Source organism: Capricornis sumatraensis, chromosome 13, assembly GCF_032405125.1.
Source record: "Capricornis sumatraensis isolate serow.1 chromosome 13, serow.2, whole genome shotgun sequence".
Classification (NCBI taxonomy): Eukaryota; Metazoa; Chordata; class Mammalia; order Artiodactyla; family Bovidae; genus Capricornis; species Capricornis sumatraensis.
Window position 1 is genome coordinate 57,295,398 of NC_091081.1, and position 16,448 is coordinate 57,311,845.

Genomic DNA, 16,448 nt, shown 5'->3' on the forward strand with positions numbered 1-16,448 from the left:
TCATCTAAATTCACAAAGCAAGTATAGTTTCCAGTTTGCTTGTTTCTCTAATAAGTTCACTGACCATACTGCCTCTGACCTTTGTAGTCTCCTGCCTTCTACCCTAATTTTATAACTCTTAATTTTTTATCTCAGTAGTGGTTCTCTGGTCATGTGGTAAATTTTCTCACTGAATTCATTGCACAGTGTTTCTTGAATTTAGCAAAAACAAAAGCGATTGTTACAGGCACTGTTGAAGTTTACCATTACCACTAATTAATTACTTTGATAGTGTTCCCTGAATCATTTCAGTTTTATTTTTTAAACAAAGGTGTTTCCTCACTCTAAGAATTCAACACTTCACAGAGGTAAATGATTCTTGCCAAAATTGTGTCTCCAGGCAGGAGTTGGAGGGAATTAGAATAATTTTTTGTGTAAGAAACCAGCTAGTTACTTTTATATTTTAAGTTTAGAATTTTGAAAAAAAAGATTAATTTCTAATGTATAGATGGAAGAGAACAGTATGTTTTTACCATAGGTCCGTCACCTTTCTTCAGCAATGATCAACTCATGACCATTCTTGTCTCATGCTGACACAGTGAAATTTTCAAAAAGATAAAAATATGACTCTAATAACTACAAAGCAAATATATCAAAGAGTCATTAACTCTTTAAGGAGATAGCTGATTGGAGTCTTAAGCTGGTTCAGAGGCTCAGAAACTAAGTATACATAGAACTGAAAGCGTGTTGGAACAAAATCACTAAAGATATAATTTTTGGTGGGACACAAATGATTTGCTGTGTTACAGGACAATTTACCTGCTATCAGACAAGAATCAGTTACACTGCTATTAGTTTTCTACTGATTAAATGAATCCTTGTGTGTATACTCAGTCACTCAGTCCTGTCCGACTCTTTGTGACCCCACGAACTTTAGCCCACCAGGTGCCACTAGGCTCCGCTGTCCATAGGATTTTCTCAGCAAGCACACTGGAGTGGGTTGCCATTTCCTCCTCCAAAATGCTATCCTTACTAAGGTGTAAAATAAATACTAAAAGATAAGCTAGATAAAGGTATATACTTCTAGGCAACTAGACAATCCAGAGAGGGGTTTTTAAGATTATAATAATTAGCAGCATAACATTAAAATGAAGTCTAATTATCAGTTCTCTTTTTGCTCATTTTCAAGTTTTAGAGTTTTTTCTTAATAAAATACCCTCAACCCAGCTTTCAAAATTTTAGATTACATCAAAGGAAATCCTAATGTTAATATCATTCATCTATAAATATTTTTAGCATATATCTAAAAAAAGATGAACATTTAACAAAATTAGAATGCATCAATATATCTAAAAATGTCTTCAGAAATTATAATATTTATTATCTGTGTTCAGATTTTTCTGTTCCATGATATAAAAAATATTTGTTTCAGGTAGGGTCCAAAGAGATTTCAGACATTTCAATTGGCTGATATATTTCAAGTCCCTTAAAAGTAGGTTCTCCCTTCCTTTAGTTCCTCTCCTGCAATTCACATGTTGGATAAAGGAGTCATTTATTCTGTAGAATTTCCCAGTCTGGGATTTGTAGATTGGATCTTCTGTGACTTAAGCATTTTGTCTTCTCCCATATTTCCTGCAAACTGGTAGTTAGAATTAGAGGACTGTTCAGATTCAAGTGTCTACCTACCTATCTATCTATCATGCATTCTTCACAAGTAGTGGTGTTACTTCCAAGAGCCATATCTGTCTGTTTGGGGTTATTTTGGTCATGTTAGGCATGTATGATGATTGCATGGCTCCACTGCATGTGTGCTGAGTTGCTAAGTTGTGTCCAACTCTTTGTGACCCATGGACTATAGTCCATTAGGAGTTGCAAATGATGGCATTCATATTAGATCGTTTCTACTTCATTAATGAACTGAAATGTTCTATAAACAGAAACATCCATAGAGTGAGAATTTTTAAGTTATGATATTAAAAATTTGTTCAATTTTTCCCATTTAATATCAATATCAATTATTCTCCTTGGTTATTTCTCCTTTATTCTTGCTTTCTTTTCATTTTTCTTTAGACTATATACCTATGTCAATTAAAGGGTCCCTGGTAGCTCAGTTGGTGAAGAATTTGCCTGCAGTTCAGGAAACCCAGGTTTGATCCCTGGGTCAGGAGGATCCCCTGGAGAAGGGAGTGGCAGTTCATTCCCATATTCTTTCCTGCGAAACCCCATGGACAGAGGAACCTGGTGGACTACAGTCCATGGGGTTGCAAAGAGCCAGACACAACTGAGTGATTAACACTTTCATTTATTAAGCTCATTTTTTCCTAGTGGTTGGGAAAGCATTGTCTTCAAGGGAAAAAAAAAAAAAAAAACATTTGGGGAAAAAAAAAAAGAAGGAAGCAATTGTCCCTTTCCAGCTAAAAGAATTTCCTTTGTTTTCTCGTAAAGATGGGCTTCTTGATATTGTTAGTATAGATTACTGATCTGTGCAAATTGCTACAGGCACTGACCTTGCCAACATGTGAGCTAGCATTTAACACCTTCTGTATGAATTTCGTCATTGGAGTAGCATGAATTAAGTCACTTGGAAAGATTGAATCCATTGAATGTTGGTTTCTCTTTTCTTGTCTAAAGATGTTGATCTCATGCTTTTCAGGAGAAACCCCATGGGTGGAAGAAGAGTGCAGCACAGCCCAGCAGCCTCAGTGCCCAGAAGGGTGAGACGGACACGGCCATGTTTATCCTCCTTTAAAAGATGGAATGTGGAAATGTAGTTTAAGCAGGACGAAATTTCCTCCACCATGTTTACACTTGAAAACAAAACAATTAACAAAAGATTAGCTTCCTTGTAGCTTCCAACTCACAACACACTTTGGTTTGCTTTATTGTTTACAAAGCAACTTGTATTAAGTTATTATCTTACAACAATGACTTAAAAAATGGTTTAAGTATCTGTAGTCACATCCCAAGGTCCTATAAAAATCAGAACTAGAATTTAGATCTAAATGACGTTAGCCCAAACTCTTTCCATTGTCATCCTGGCCCCTCAGATTTATTCTCACTGAGGGAAAGGGAAGAGAATTGTCCATGGAAGGCCTCACTGTGCAAGGTGGACCTTGGAGAATGGATGAGGAAAACTCTGTCAGGTGGGCATGGGTGATGAACATGTGAGGCATCACATCTCACCCCACCTTCCCATGAACTCCTTCACATGTTTATGATGGCTGCTCCTGGACTTGGTCCAGCCCCAGAAGTATGCCCCATGTCCCCTCGCAGTCAAGGTGGATTTCCCCTTTGCCTCTGGTATTCCTTTCTGCCCTTCATCTGCTTCACTCTTCTGGCCCAAGCAGTGAGTGGGAACATGATAACGAGACAAAAGAAAGAGAAAATACTATCAGGCTATAGAAAGAATTGATGGAGACATTTTTAGATAATATTACTTCATTTAAAAAAATGTGTGTGGATAATGTGTCTATTTGTATATCATGTTACTTTGGTTTATACCAGATCCAGCTATCCTTTTCAGAAGTTTCTAGTTAGAAGAGTAAAGAATTTAGAATTTAAAAAAAAAACACTTGAGTTTGGGTCCTGATTTCCTTAGGACTTTGCCTTAGTAACTTCCTTAAACTTTATCTATAAAATCAGAATAATAGTAATAATAATAATAGCAATAATAATAGTGCCAAGTTCAGAAGATTTCATGTGAGAAGAAAATCAACATCCTGATTGCATAGATGTATGACACTGTTTTTAAGCTGCAAGATTATTTTGAAGCCATATTTATAAACATAAATTTTAAAATCAGAATTGTGCTAATGACTTTGAGAGTTGGACTACAAAGAAAGCTGAGTGCCAAAGAACTGATGCTTTTGAACTGTGGTGTTGGAGAAGACTCTTGAGAGTCCCTTGGACTGCAAGGAGATCCAACCAGTCCATCCTAAAGGAAATCAGTCCTGAATATTCATTGGAAGGACTGATGCTGAAACTGAAACTCCAATACTTTGGCTACCTGATGCAAAGAACTGACTCATTGGAAAAGACCCTGTTGCTGGGAAAGATTGAAGGCAGGAGGAGAAGGGGATGACAGAGGATGAGATGGTTGGATGGTATCACTGACTCAATAGATATGAGACTGACTAAACTCCAGGAGTTGGTGATGGACAGGGAGGCCTGGCATGCTGCAGTCCATGGAGTCACAAAGAGTCAGTCACCACTGAGCAACTGAACTGAACTGAACACAAATTGCAATATGTCACTTAAATTCCTGGATGATTGTTTTCTACACACTGTAAACTGTCCAAATTTTCTGTTTTTATTTTTTGAGATGTAGTTCTTGTGCATTGAAGTGTTCACACTTCAGTATAATTTTTAGAAATTCAGAAACCTATGTAACCCACAGATATAGAATATTTCCAATATATAGAATATTTCCATGTCCCCAGAAAGATGTCTCTGTTCTGATTTTCATCACCATCAGTTCAGTTCAGTTGCTCAGTCATGTCTGACTCTTTACGACCCCATGGGCTGCAGCACACCAGGCTTCCTTGTCCATTACCAACTCCTGGAGCCTGCTCAAATTCATGTCCATCGAGTCAGTGATGCCATCCCACCATCTCACACTCTGTCATCCCCTTCTCCTTCTGCCTTCAGTCTTTCCCAGCATCAGGGGTTTTTCCAATTAGTCAGCTCTTCAGATCAGGTAGCCAAAGTATTGGAGCTTCAGCTTCAGCATCAGTCCTTCCAATGCATATTCAGGACTGATTTCCTTTATGATTGACTGGTTTGATCTTACAATCCAAGGGACTCTCAAGAGTCTTCTCCAGCACCACAGTTTTTGCTGATTGTATAGAGCTTCTCCATCTTTGGCTGCAGAGAATATAATCAGTCTGATTTCAGTATTGACCATCTGGTGATGTCCATGTGTAGAGTCATCCCTGTGTTGTTGGAAGAGGGTGTTTTCTATAATCAGTGCATTCTCTTGGCAAAATGCTGTTAGCCTTTGCCCTGCTTCATTCTGTACTCCAAGGTCAAATTTGCCTGTTACTCCAGGTATCTCTTGACTTCTACTTTTGCATTCCAGACCCCTGAAATGAAAAGAACATGTCTTTTGAGTGTTAGTTCTAGAAGGTTTTGTACGTCTTCATAGAACCATTCAACTTCAGCTCCTTTAGCATTACTGGTTGGGGCATAGACTTGGATTATTGTGATATTGAATGGTTTGCCTTGGAAACTAACAGAGATCATTCTGTCGTTTTTGAGACTGCATCCAAGTACTACATTTTGGACTCTTATGTTGACTATGAAGGCTACTCCATTTCTTCTAAGGGATTCTTGTCCACAGTAGTAGAAATAATGGTCATCTGAGTTAAGTTCACCCATTCCAGTCTGTTTTAGTTCACTGATTCCTAAAATGTCGATATTCACTCTTGCCATCTCCTGTTTGACTACTTTCAATTTACCTTGATTCGTAGACTAGGTTCCTATGCAATATTTTTCTTTACAGCATTGGAAATCCACAACTAGGTGTTGTTTCCACTTTGGCTCTGTCTCTTCATTCTTTCTGGAGTTATTTATCCACTGTTCTCCAGTAGCATATTGGGCACCTACCAACCTGGGGAGTTCATCTTTCAGTGTCATATCTTTTCATATTGTTCATCACCATAGATTCACGGTTTAGAATTTTATGTAAATGCACTCATACCATATATCCTTTTAAGTCTGTCTTTTGTTTTCTTCTTTGTTTGTTTGTTTTCTTTTATTGTTTGTTTGTTTTCTTTTATTGTTTGCTTAACCCAGTGTTTCTGAGACTCATAAATATTATTGCATGCATTGTTTATCTCACCTGGGCTTTTGCACAGTGTGTTTTCCCTGAGTGAAACATTCATCCCTTTCTCTTTTCATATCATTTCAGTTTGTTCTTCAGAGGTCAGTTCACACATCATACCCCCTGGAGAGCCTGCTTTCACCTTACCAAGACTGAATCTATACACTTGAATAGCATCCTGTACCTGCATCTAGTCCTTAATCACTTCTGTTTACTTCTTAATTCCATCCCCTAGATAAGGGCTGTGGGACTTTCCTGGTGGCTCAGATGATAAAGAATCTGCCTGCAGTGCAGGAGACTGGATTTGATCCCTGGGTCAAGAAGATCCCCTGGAGAAGGGAATGGCAACCCATGCCAGTATATTTGCTTGGAGAATCCAGACAGAGGAGCCTGGTGTGCTACAGTCCATGGGGTCTCAAAGAGTCAGACACAACTGAGCGACTAAGCACACACACACAGTTAAAGGCTATACTTCCTTAATGCCTTTATTCTCAGTATCTAGCACAGGTGACAAGTTCCCTGGTGACTCAGACAGTAAAGCATCTGCTTGCAATCCAGGAGACCCGGGTTCAATCCCTGGGTTGGGAAGATCCCCTGGAGAAGGAAATGGCAACCCACTCCAGTACTCTTGTCTGGAAAATCCCATGGATGGGGGAGCCTGGTGGGCTGTAGTCCATGGGGTTGCAAAAGAGTTGGACAGGACTGAGTGACTGAGGACTTTTTTAGCACAAGTGAAACGAAGTGAAATTTGCTCAGTCGTGTCTGACTCTTTACGACACCATGCACTATACAGTCCTTGACTTCTCCAGTCTAGAACACTGGAGTGGGTAGCCTTTCCCTTCTCCAAGGGATCTTCTCACCCCAGGGATTGAACTCAGGTCTCCCACATGGCAGGTGGATACTTCACCAGCTGAGCTATCTGGGAAGCCCATCTAATGCAAAGTCCATCTCAAGTACTTGTTAAATGGCTTTAGTTCAGTTCAGTTCAGTCGCTCAGTCTTGTCCAACTCTTTGCAACCCCATGAATTGCAGCATGCAAGGCCTCCCTGTCCATCACCAACTCCCAGAGTTCACTCAGACTCAAGTCCATCGAGTCAGTGATGCCATCCAGCCATCTCATCCTCTGCCGTCCCCTTCTCCTCCTGCCCCCAATCCCTCCCAGCATCAGAGTTTTTTCCAATGAGTCAACTCTTCGCATGAGATGGCCAGAGTACTGGAGTTTCAGCTTCAGCATCATTCCCTTCAAAGAAATTCCAGGGCTGATCTCCTTCAGAATGGACTGGTTGGATATCCTTGCAGTTCAAGGGACTCTCAAGAGTCTTCTCCAATGCCACAGTTCAAAAGCATCAATTCTTTGGCGCTCAGCTTTCTTCATAGTCCAACTCTCACATCCACACATGACCACTGGAAAAACCATAGCCTTGACTAGACGGACCTTTGTTGGCAAAGTAATGTCTCTGCTTTTCAATATGCTATCTAGGTTGGTCATAACTTTTCTTCCAAGGAGTAAGTGTTTTTTAATTTCATGGCTGCAGTCACCATCTGCAGTGATTTTGGAGCCCAAAAAAATAAAGTCTGACACTATTTCCACTGTTTCCACATCTATTTCCCATGAAGTGATGGGACCAGATGCCATGATCTTCGTTTTCTGAATGTTGAGCTTTAAGCCAACTTTTTTGCTCTCCTCTTTCACTTTCATCAAGAGGCTTTTTAGTTCCTCTTCACTTTCTGCCATAAGAGTGGTGTCATCTGCATATCTGAGGTTATTGATATTTCTCCTGGCAATCTTGATTCCAGCTTGTGCTTCTTCCAGCCCAGCGTTTCTCATGATATACTCTGCAGAGAAGTTAAATAAGCAGGGTGACAATATACAGCCTTGACGTACTCCTTTTCCTATTTGGAAGCAGTCTGTTGTTAAATGGGTTACTCTTCAGTAAATGCATATTCTGGGAAACCAAATGGACACTGTCCAGACTCTCCTCACAATTTCCTTTATAATGTGCAAATAGATGGCTATGCTAATATTTATTTTTAACTCTACTCAAACATATTGAGAGAAACTGAAATTATTTTTGTTTTTAGCTGGTAACAGCATTTAAAATTTTCTTTATGATAATACTGCACATTTGTCAGAATTTTTAAAGACGTATTCTAACCAGATTCCTTGGAAACACATATTCTTATTCAACAGTATAGATAAACTGCTTGAGCACAGAGTTGAAAATTTCTTTGCCATTCTTATTTGCACGCACTATGTTTAAAATTCAAAACAAAATTACTGTGTTCATAGCTGTTATTCATAATAGCCCTAAATTGGAAAGTATCCAAATGCCCATCAACAGGATGAATCAATTGTAGTTTATTCATTCACTGGACTTCTAGACAGCCATGAGAATGAATGATCTACAACCATATGCAAAATTATGGATGGACCTCAAGCATAATGTTAAGTAAAAGCAGCTAGACACGGCAGAATACACACTGTATGATTCTGTTGCATACAAATCTAAGTACAAAAATAGGCACAGCTAATCTATGCTGTTAGAAGTCAAGACATTGATCATCTTAGTGAGGTGTGGTTTGCAGAAGTTTTTGACTAGATGAGAGCATGAGGGAAAGATTCTAAGTAATATTCTGTTTTGTGATCTCGGTGATGGCTACACAGTGGCGCTCAGTGTAGAAAAGAGTTATGAAGCTATACATCTTTAATTATGTGTGTATAAAATACAAATACAATTTTAGAAGTGAAAAAAATATTAGATGGAAAAAAAAGATAGTCACTGGCTATAAAAGTTACCTTTTATGGGTAACCAAAGTTACCTTTCATTATTGTAACTTACGTACTCATCTAAAATGAGATTGTAATGCTTTGGAAGTTAATACTAACACGCTGAAAGTTCAAAAATGTAGAACTTTACAATAATAAAACATAAATTTCAGAGTTCATGAATTCCATAACACAATAACAATAGTTGGATCCAAAAAGTGGTAGAATAATTGTAACATAATTTTGAGTGTGAGCATTGAACTCAGGAATCATTGCTTTTGGATATTTAGCCAAAGCCAGAATTACGAAAGGTCTACAATATAGAATTCCATTTCTGTTGATGTTTTGTTAGTGAAGAGAATAGATTTCAAGTCTTTCTGAGGCTGAAGCCCCTGATTTTTCTCCACAGCTCACTGCCTGTTCATTGTAAACACTCAGGGCTAGACAAATTTCTTACATGGTATACTTGAGCGTCACAGATAGCCAGTGACAAGGAGCAAATGGAAATAAAGTTAGCTAAAACTGTTTAAACTCTAGAACTCAAAAGAAGGTAGATTCTCAAGTTGAAAGACCCAGATAATTTAGGTAACACCTTTAAAAAAAAATTGTACATTTAAAATAATAATAATAATAAAATTAAATTTTAAAAAGAATGTATCCATATTCAAAAAAATTGTACGTTTTTATATGGGTTAACAATGTACTGGAAACACTGATTACACAGGGAAATAATATTTAAAAAGAAAAAGGGAAACTTAGAACTTTTTCTGACGTACTTTCTTAGCATTCTCAAATTTAGAGAATTGTAAGTAGTATAGAAAAGAGTCTTTTTGAAAAAATCAAAATACTGGTCTAAATTTTTGTTTTCCACTTTCAGATTTGACCTGCCACCAGTTATTTTGTTTTCCATGGATGGATTTAGAGCTGAATATTTACAGACATGGAGTACTCTAATACCTAACATCAATAAACTGAGTAAGCCTCCTACTATCAGATGTGTATGGATGACAGGTTAACTAGTTAGTTAATCTCTAAATAGTGCAGCTTTCTTTTTGACCTTTAATGTTAGTGATTTGTCTCAGCCCAGCTCCTCTCAAGAGTTCTGATGACTTTACTATTGACATCTATTTTATACTTGTTGGCTCCTCCTTCCTTTTTTGCAGCATGCTCATCTTTTTGTTTATTTTGTGATTGAATATAACTTCTGCTCTGTGAAAATCTGTTCCTAGATAATGTCTCAAAAATGGTGCTTATCATATCTAGGTTCTAGGTTTTAGCAAGGTGGATATGACAAGTAAGAATAGGAACCTGAAGGAATCTGAGGAGACCAGACAGACCAGCATATACCAAGGCTCCCATAGGTGAAGGGGCTTCCCTGGTGGCTCAGTGGTAAAGAATTTGCCTGCCAATGCAAGAGATGCGAGTTTGAACCCTGGTTTGGGAAGATCCCCTGGAGAAGGCAATGGCATTCCACTCCAGTATTCTTGCTTGGGAAATCCCATTGGCAGAGGAACCTGGTGGACTACAGTCATGGGGTCACAAAGTGTTGGACACAACTTAGCAACTAAACAACAACAACCATAGGTGAAAAGTCCAGTATCTCTGTCCAGTTCTGCAATCAAGATGCCTGGAACCTGGCTCCACCTCTTACTAGCAAGTGTACTTCCCCTGTTGGTGCCCCAGTCTCTACATCTGTAAAATGTTCACTTCCCACCTAATAGAAATACCACGAGACTATATACATAGTGGGCCTTAGATGGGTTTAAGTTATTACTATAATTGTCATTTTTATTGTCATCTTTATCATGATGTTGTATTTTTGTGTTAGGGCATAATTTTATAAAGTTGATAATAGAGAGGAATGGAGTAATAACCTATATTTGGGGAAAAAATCTGAAAGAGAATAGATACACGTGCAACTGAATCACATTACTGTACACTTGAAACTAACACAACATTGTAAATAAACTATACTCCATTATGAAATAAAAATTAAAAAAAAAAACGAGGAATAGAATAGCCAAGGCCATAAAGCTGAGAAATATCAGATGTTGGCTCCAGGGCCCACGCTGTTCAGTGCTCTGCAGTTCCTCTCTTACTTCCTCCTTTTGTTAGGCCCTCTTTTACATCCATGGTCCTCAAATTTTATGACAGTTTTATTTTCCTCCAAATTATTTTTTTAAAAAGCTGTTTGACTCTAAGCTGATCACCTTTCCTGGACCTTAGATTCATTATTTGTAAAATGAGAGGATTCAGTTCAGTTGCTCAGTTATGTCTGACTCTTTTTGACCCCAGGGACTACAGCATGCCAGGCCTCCCTGTCCATCACCAACTCCCGGAGCAGTATGAAAATTTTACAGTGTGAAAATGAGAGGATTAGACCTAATTATTTCTACTGCTAATTCCAGCCCTAACATTCCTTGACTGTAGAAAGATAAATTACTTCCCCCTGCAACACAAAGGGCTTTGACTCTTCAGCCTCCCCCTCACTCTTTGAGGCAGATCTTAAGCTAACAGATTAAGAGGTTGGTCTCTGACAGAACTGGCTCCAAATTCAGGATTTGTCAACTGCTGCTGAGTCACTGTGTCCTGGAAAGTAATTAACAACACTCAGTTTCTATTTCCTTATCTGCATTTCCTCTAGTAGTCTAGATAGCAAAACCTGGGTCCCAAAGGGAATTTATCTAACCAGGCTGAACCGAACCCCTTTAGAAGTGGAATTATTTGATTTGTTCATCCCACAGACACTTGGAAAGGACACCAGTGAAATATTGGGCCATTGAGAGTCTTCCCTTTTGAAGATTTATACTGTTTTTTAATAGTTTAATAGTCTCTTTAATGTGTGAAGACATCACCAAGGCAAAATGGGCTCTTCATTTCTAGGAGGCCCAATTAAGAGTAGAAGTGGTAAAAGAGTTAGGATTAGGACCTCCAGAGAATGGTAGGCTTGAGATGAGGTATGTGACAGAAGGCATCACTTTAAGGAAGCCTAGGACTTCATCTCCAGTGTCCCATCAAACTGCCTGGAGACTGAGCGTGGTCTAATACCACAGTGCCATGAGATATACCAGTGACTACCAAAGGGTCACGGACTCTAGTGAGAACATTTTTTTGTCTCAATGTGGATGAGAACAGACAAAAGAAGGTCCAGGATCAGCAAACTGTCAAGTGAGATAGAAGTAATTTGTCTTGAACGGGACGTCAGATTTCTTAGAAAGTTAGATGTGAAACTGGGGTTACGAGAAGACTACTAGTAAGCATCCTTGTATCCCAGGGATAAATCTCGCTTGACTTTGGTGTATGATCCCGATAATGTGCTGTTGAATTTGTCTTACTAGTATTTTGTTGAATTTTTTGGATCTAAATTCATGAAGGTATTGGCCTGTAATTTTCTTTTTCTTTAGTATCGTTATCTGGCTTTGGTATCAGGTATGTTAATCTCATAAAATGAATCTTAGCATATTCTCTCCTCTTCGTTTGTTTGTTTTTTGGCAAAGTTTGAGAACTGGCATTAACCCTTCTTTAAAGGGCTTCCCTGATAGCTCAGCTGGTAAAGAATCTGCCTGTGATGCAGGAGACCCCGGTTTGATTCCTGTGTCAGGAAGATCCCCCAAAGAAAGGATAGGCTACCCACTCTAGTATTCTTGGGCTTCCCTGGTGGCTCAGTTGGTAAAGAATCCACCTGCAATGTGGAAGACCTGAATTCAATTCTTGAGTTGGGAAGATCCCCTGGAAAGGCTACCCTCTCCAGTATTTTGGCCTGGAGAATTCCATGGATTGTATAGCCCACGGGGTGGCAAATAGTCAGATATGACTGAGCAAATTTCACTCTCACTTTTCACTTTCCTTCTTTAAATATTGGCATTAATCCATCTTTAAAGGGCTTTCCTGACAGCTCAGTTGGTAAAGAATCTGCCTGAAATACAGGAGGCCCCAGTTCAATTCCTGGGTCAAGAAGATCCTCTGCAGAAAGGATAGGCTTCTTTAAATATTAGGTAAAATTAACCTGGGAAGCCATCTTGGGCTTTTCTGTTAGGAAGTTTTCCATTACTTGTTATTGGTCGGTTCAGATTTTCTATTTCTTCATAATTCAGACTAGAGAAGCATTAGAAGTGTTAGTCACTCAGTCATGTCCAACTCTTTGTGGCCCTATCAACTGTGCAGCCCACCAGGCTCCTGGGTCCATGGAATTTTCCAGGCAAATACTGGAATGGGTTACTGTTTCCTTCTCCAGGGGATCTTCCTGACCCAGGGATTGAACCCAGGGCTTCTGTATCGTGGGGAGACTCTTCACATTTGTTCATAATAGTCTCTGATAATCCTTTATATTTCTGTAGTGTTGGCTTCTGACTTTACTGATTTGAGTCTTCTCTTTTTCCTAATGTAGCTAAAGTTTTGTCAATTTTATCTTTTCAAAAAACCTACTTTAATTTTGTTGATTTTTAAAATTGCTTTTCTCTTCTCTGGTTCACTTATTTCTGCTATAATCTTTATTGTTTTTTTCTTTTTCGCTGACTTTGGAGCTTGCTTGTTCTTTTTCTAGTTCCTTAAGGTATAAAGTTAGGTTGTTTGCTTGAAATTTCTACTTTACTTAATGTAGCTGTTTACTGCTATGAGCTCCTTTCCTTGAAGTGGTCTTGCTGCATCTGTACATTCTTCAGCTATTTTATCTACTCATCCATTCAGTCTTCTATTCCTTCTTACAGTTTATAGTTACTATGGGTATATATTTATTCCATATATGTTTTCAAATTTTTGGTGTATTTTCTTTTTAAAAAGATGTTTTTTAAGGAACAAAATATGCAAATAATAAACTTAAAAAATGATAGTGAAAGTTACAACAGATTCTTTCCTGATCTTCCTACTTTTTCTCTACAGAAGCAACTCTTTCCTTATTATTTTTATCCTATTTATTGTGCATCCTTCCAAAATTATTCTGTTCAGTCATAATTTAAGTGATTAAGATCAGGAAGAAATGATGATAGGTCTTGCTTATGATGAACTGTTCTCTAATAGCTCTTGTTCAAAGGCAGGTGGTTAAAAATGGTAGCTTGAATCTGTAGATAGTCCACAGATATGTCCTGTTTAAGACTAGGAAAGTGTCATGTTTTCACATCACTGGTAACTTAGTTTGCTTTTTATTTTACGCTCTGTGCCTTTAGACACATTTAAGAATTTGAACACATTATACATGCTTCAGGGAAGTAAAAGCAGAAAGCTTATATCTCTCTTTATTGTATGATTGTCTTCTCCACTTAAATTCTTCTAATTATGTCAGTAGATTAGATCTCATTTTATATTTCTTATCATATGATTTCATAACAATATTAAATATATCTTTGTCTATTTGAGGACAAGGTTTATTTGTTGATGGTACTAACTGAAAAAAAAAATGGTTATTTTAATCTTTGATTATACATTATGACCTAGAGCAAGCTTTAGGTTCAAGTACATCAGAACCACTTCGGGCACTTGCTAGAAATGTAGATTTCTTTTTTTTTTTTTTTTTTTTAGCTCCTTTCCCTCCACCTTTCAACCCTCACTATCCCCACCAGATTCCTATTTAGTAGACTTGATATTGGATCCAAGAAGATTCTGAAGGAGGAAATTCCTGGATCATATTGGAAATACTGGTTTCCTGGCTGGGAAGGAGACCAACTCCAAGCCTATTTGAGAAAAACTTTATTATTTGCAGATGCAAAGTTTGTTGCTTTCTGGACAACAATCATTTGCACCTTTTGGTTTAACCTAAATAGAATCTCGAGTGGTGAAGTTCTCTTTTAGAATTAGAGGTGATAGGATTTTGGTACAGAAAATGTCTCATACTTCACCCTTGCAGAGGAAATAGCAATGTACCTTAGTGGTTCTGACCTTCTTCAGCAAGGTTATTGCACAGATGAAAACAACAAAATAACTGAAAGCAAAATTAATGCCCTGCTTTGTGGAAAACAGAGCACAGGAAACTTCGCCGATCAAATGGAAACTGTACTGAAAACAATAAGGTGGAAAGTTAATTTTGTAAACGTTGCTACGTGGCGTGGGCTTGTGCATTCACACAAGTCCAATTCCTTTTCGGTTTTCTAGATAGTTGTGTTGGCTTTTGTTATATTGGGAAGCAAAGATTATATAGAAAATTTTACTTTAATGAGCCAGGTCAGAAAGAGTGGAACAGCAAAAGCAAATACAACTGGCACTGTGTTGAAAGTTTAGGGTCTTTTTAGCTCAGGTGTCAGCAGTCTGGGCCTTTGGGCCAAATCTGGCCCACTCTGCTTATCCCTATTCTGCTAATGCTAAGAACTGTTTTCGTTCTTAAATGGTTGGGAAAAAAAAGAACACCTTGTGCCACGCAAAAGAAATTACATGAAATTTCTTTGTCTGGATGTCTACAAATAAAGTTTTGTTATAATAGAGCCATGCCATTTGCTCAAAGCCTATTTATTTATTATCTGGCTCTTCACAGAAAAATTTTCCTGATACTTGACTTAGCACTCTCCTCTCCTGAAAACTGTCATTCCTTGAAACAGAGGAATTTTAAGCATCAGAATTTTAACCTCTTTCTATCTGCAATTCACCCCCTAGTTAGTTTTCTATTTCTCTGGGAAACTTTCGTGTTCATAATTTTAGTTATTCAAACAACTTCTGAGGAAGAAACAACGTCTTAATTTCTCACTGTCCTTTGTTGCAGAAACATGTGGAGTTCATTCACAATACCTGAGACCTGCCTTTCCAACCAAAACCTTCCCAAATCATTATACCATTGTCACGGTAAGTGCTTGGTCCAGTGGCAAGACTGACAGAGCCCCGATGGGCAACTGACCACACCAGACGTGCTGAGGCAGGAGCTGGCCAAGCCACAGATTCAGGATCATGTGTGGTAGCGATCACAGCTTAATTCAGGCTGGGAAGGAATGTCTGAGTATGCCAGTCCAGGGCTATGAGATGTTATCTATGAATGAGTGTCTCAGTGTTCAGCTTATTTATCTCTGTGACAGGCCAAGATAGCCTCTAGGAAATGGGAAATACCTTCTACTCTGATCTTTTGATTAGCCCCCATTTATCTGAAGGTCTGTGGGAATGGTAGGCTATGTATGCAGACAGCCACTTTGATGTGCAGAATCTCTTTCTTATCTAGTTTTAAAAATTATATTTAATTTGGTGAAGTCTCTTATTTCATAGTTAAATTCAAACTGGCTATATCTCTTTAAATAAAGCAAATAGAGCAATGAATTCTCTTCAGTGTATGAGAAGATGTACATGAAATGATCAAAATGAACTCAAAGGAAGATTGAGTTTTTTAATATTTATAGATTCAGGGCACATCTTAAGGAGTCCTCTGCTCAACCTTTCTTGCCAAAGAATATTATATTTTTACTACTTTGCATTTAGTCTTTTATTACTGTGTGTTAGTTGCTCAATCGTGTCTGACTCTTTGCAACCCCATGGACTGTAGACCCCCTGGCTTCTCTGTCCATGGGATTTCCCAAGCAAGAATACTGGAGTGGGTTGCCATTCCCTTCTCCAGAGGATCTTCTTGACCCAGGAATCAAACCCAGGTCTCATGACTGAGCAACTTAGCGCACGCACCCGCACGCACACACACACATGTAAGTCTACATACATAATATATAATACATATATGTGTTGTGCTCATACATATATGTATGTTGTTGTTTAGTCGCTAAGTCATGTCCAACTCTTGCAACACCATGGACTGCAGCCTGCCAGGCTCCTCTATCCGTGGAATTTTCCAGGCAAGAATACTAGAGTGGGTTGCCATTTCCTACTCCAGGGGATCTTCCTCACTCAAGATTGAACCCACATCTCTTATATCTTTTGCATTGGCAGGTGGAATTTTTTTCCACTAGCACCACCATATGTCTA

General features: G+C 38.4%; 1 protein-coding gene across 1 annotated transcript in view; it reads left to right on the forward strand.

The window, feature by feature from the left end:
* Nucleotides 1-16,448, forward strand: part of ENPP3 (ectonucleotide pyrophosphatase/phosphodiesterase 3) — an 81,795-nt gene that overhangs the window by 20,783 nt on the left and 44,564 nt on the right. The window contains exons 5-7 of the mRNA XM_068984992.1: nt 2,633-2,693; nt 9,445-9,542; nt 15,253-15,332. Coding sequence (XP_068841093.1) covers nt 2,633-2,693; nt 9,445-9,542; nt 15,253-15,332 — 239 coding nt within the window. The remainder of the gene's footprint in view (nt 1-2,632; nt 2,694-9,444; nt 9,543-15,252; nt 15,333-16,448) is intronic.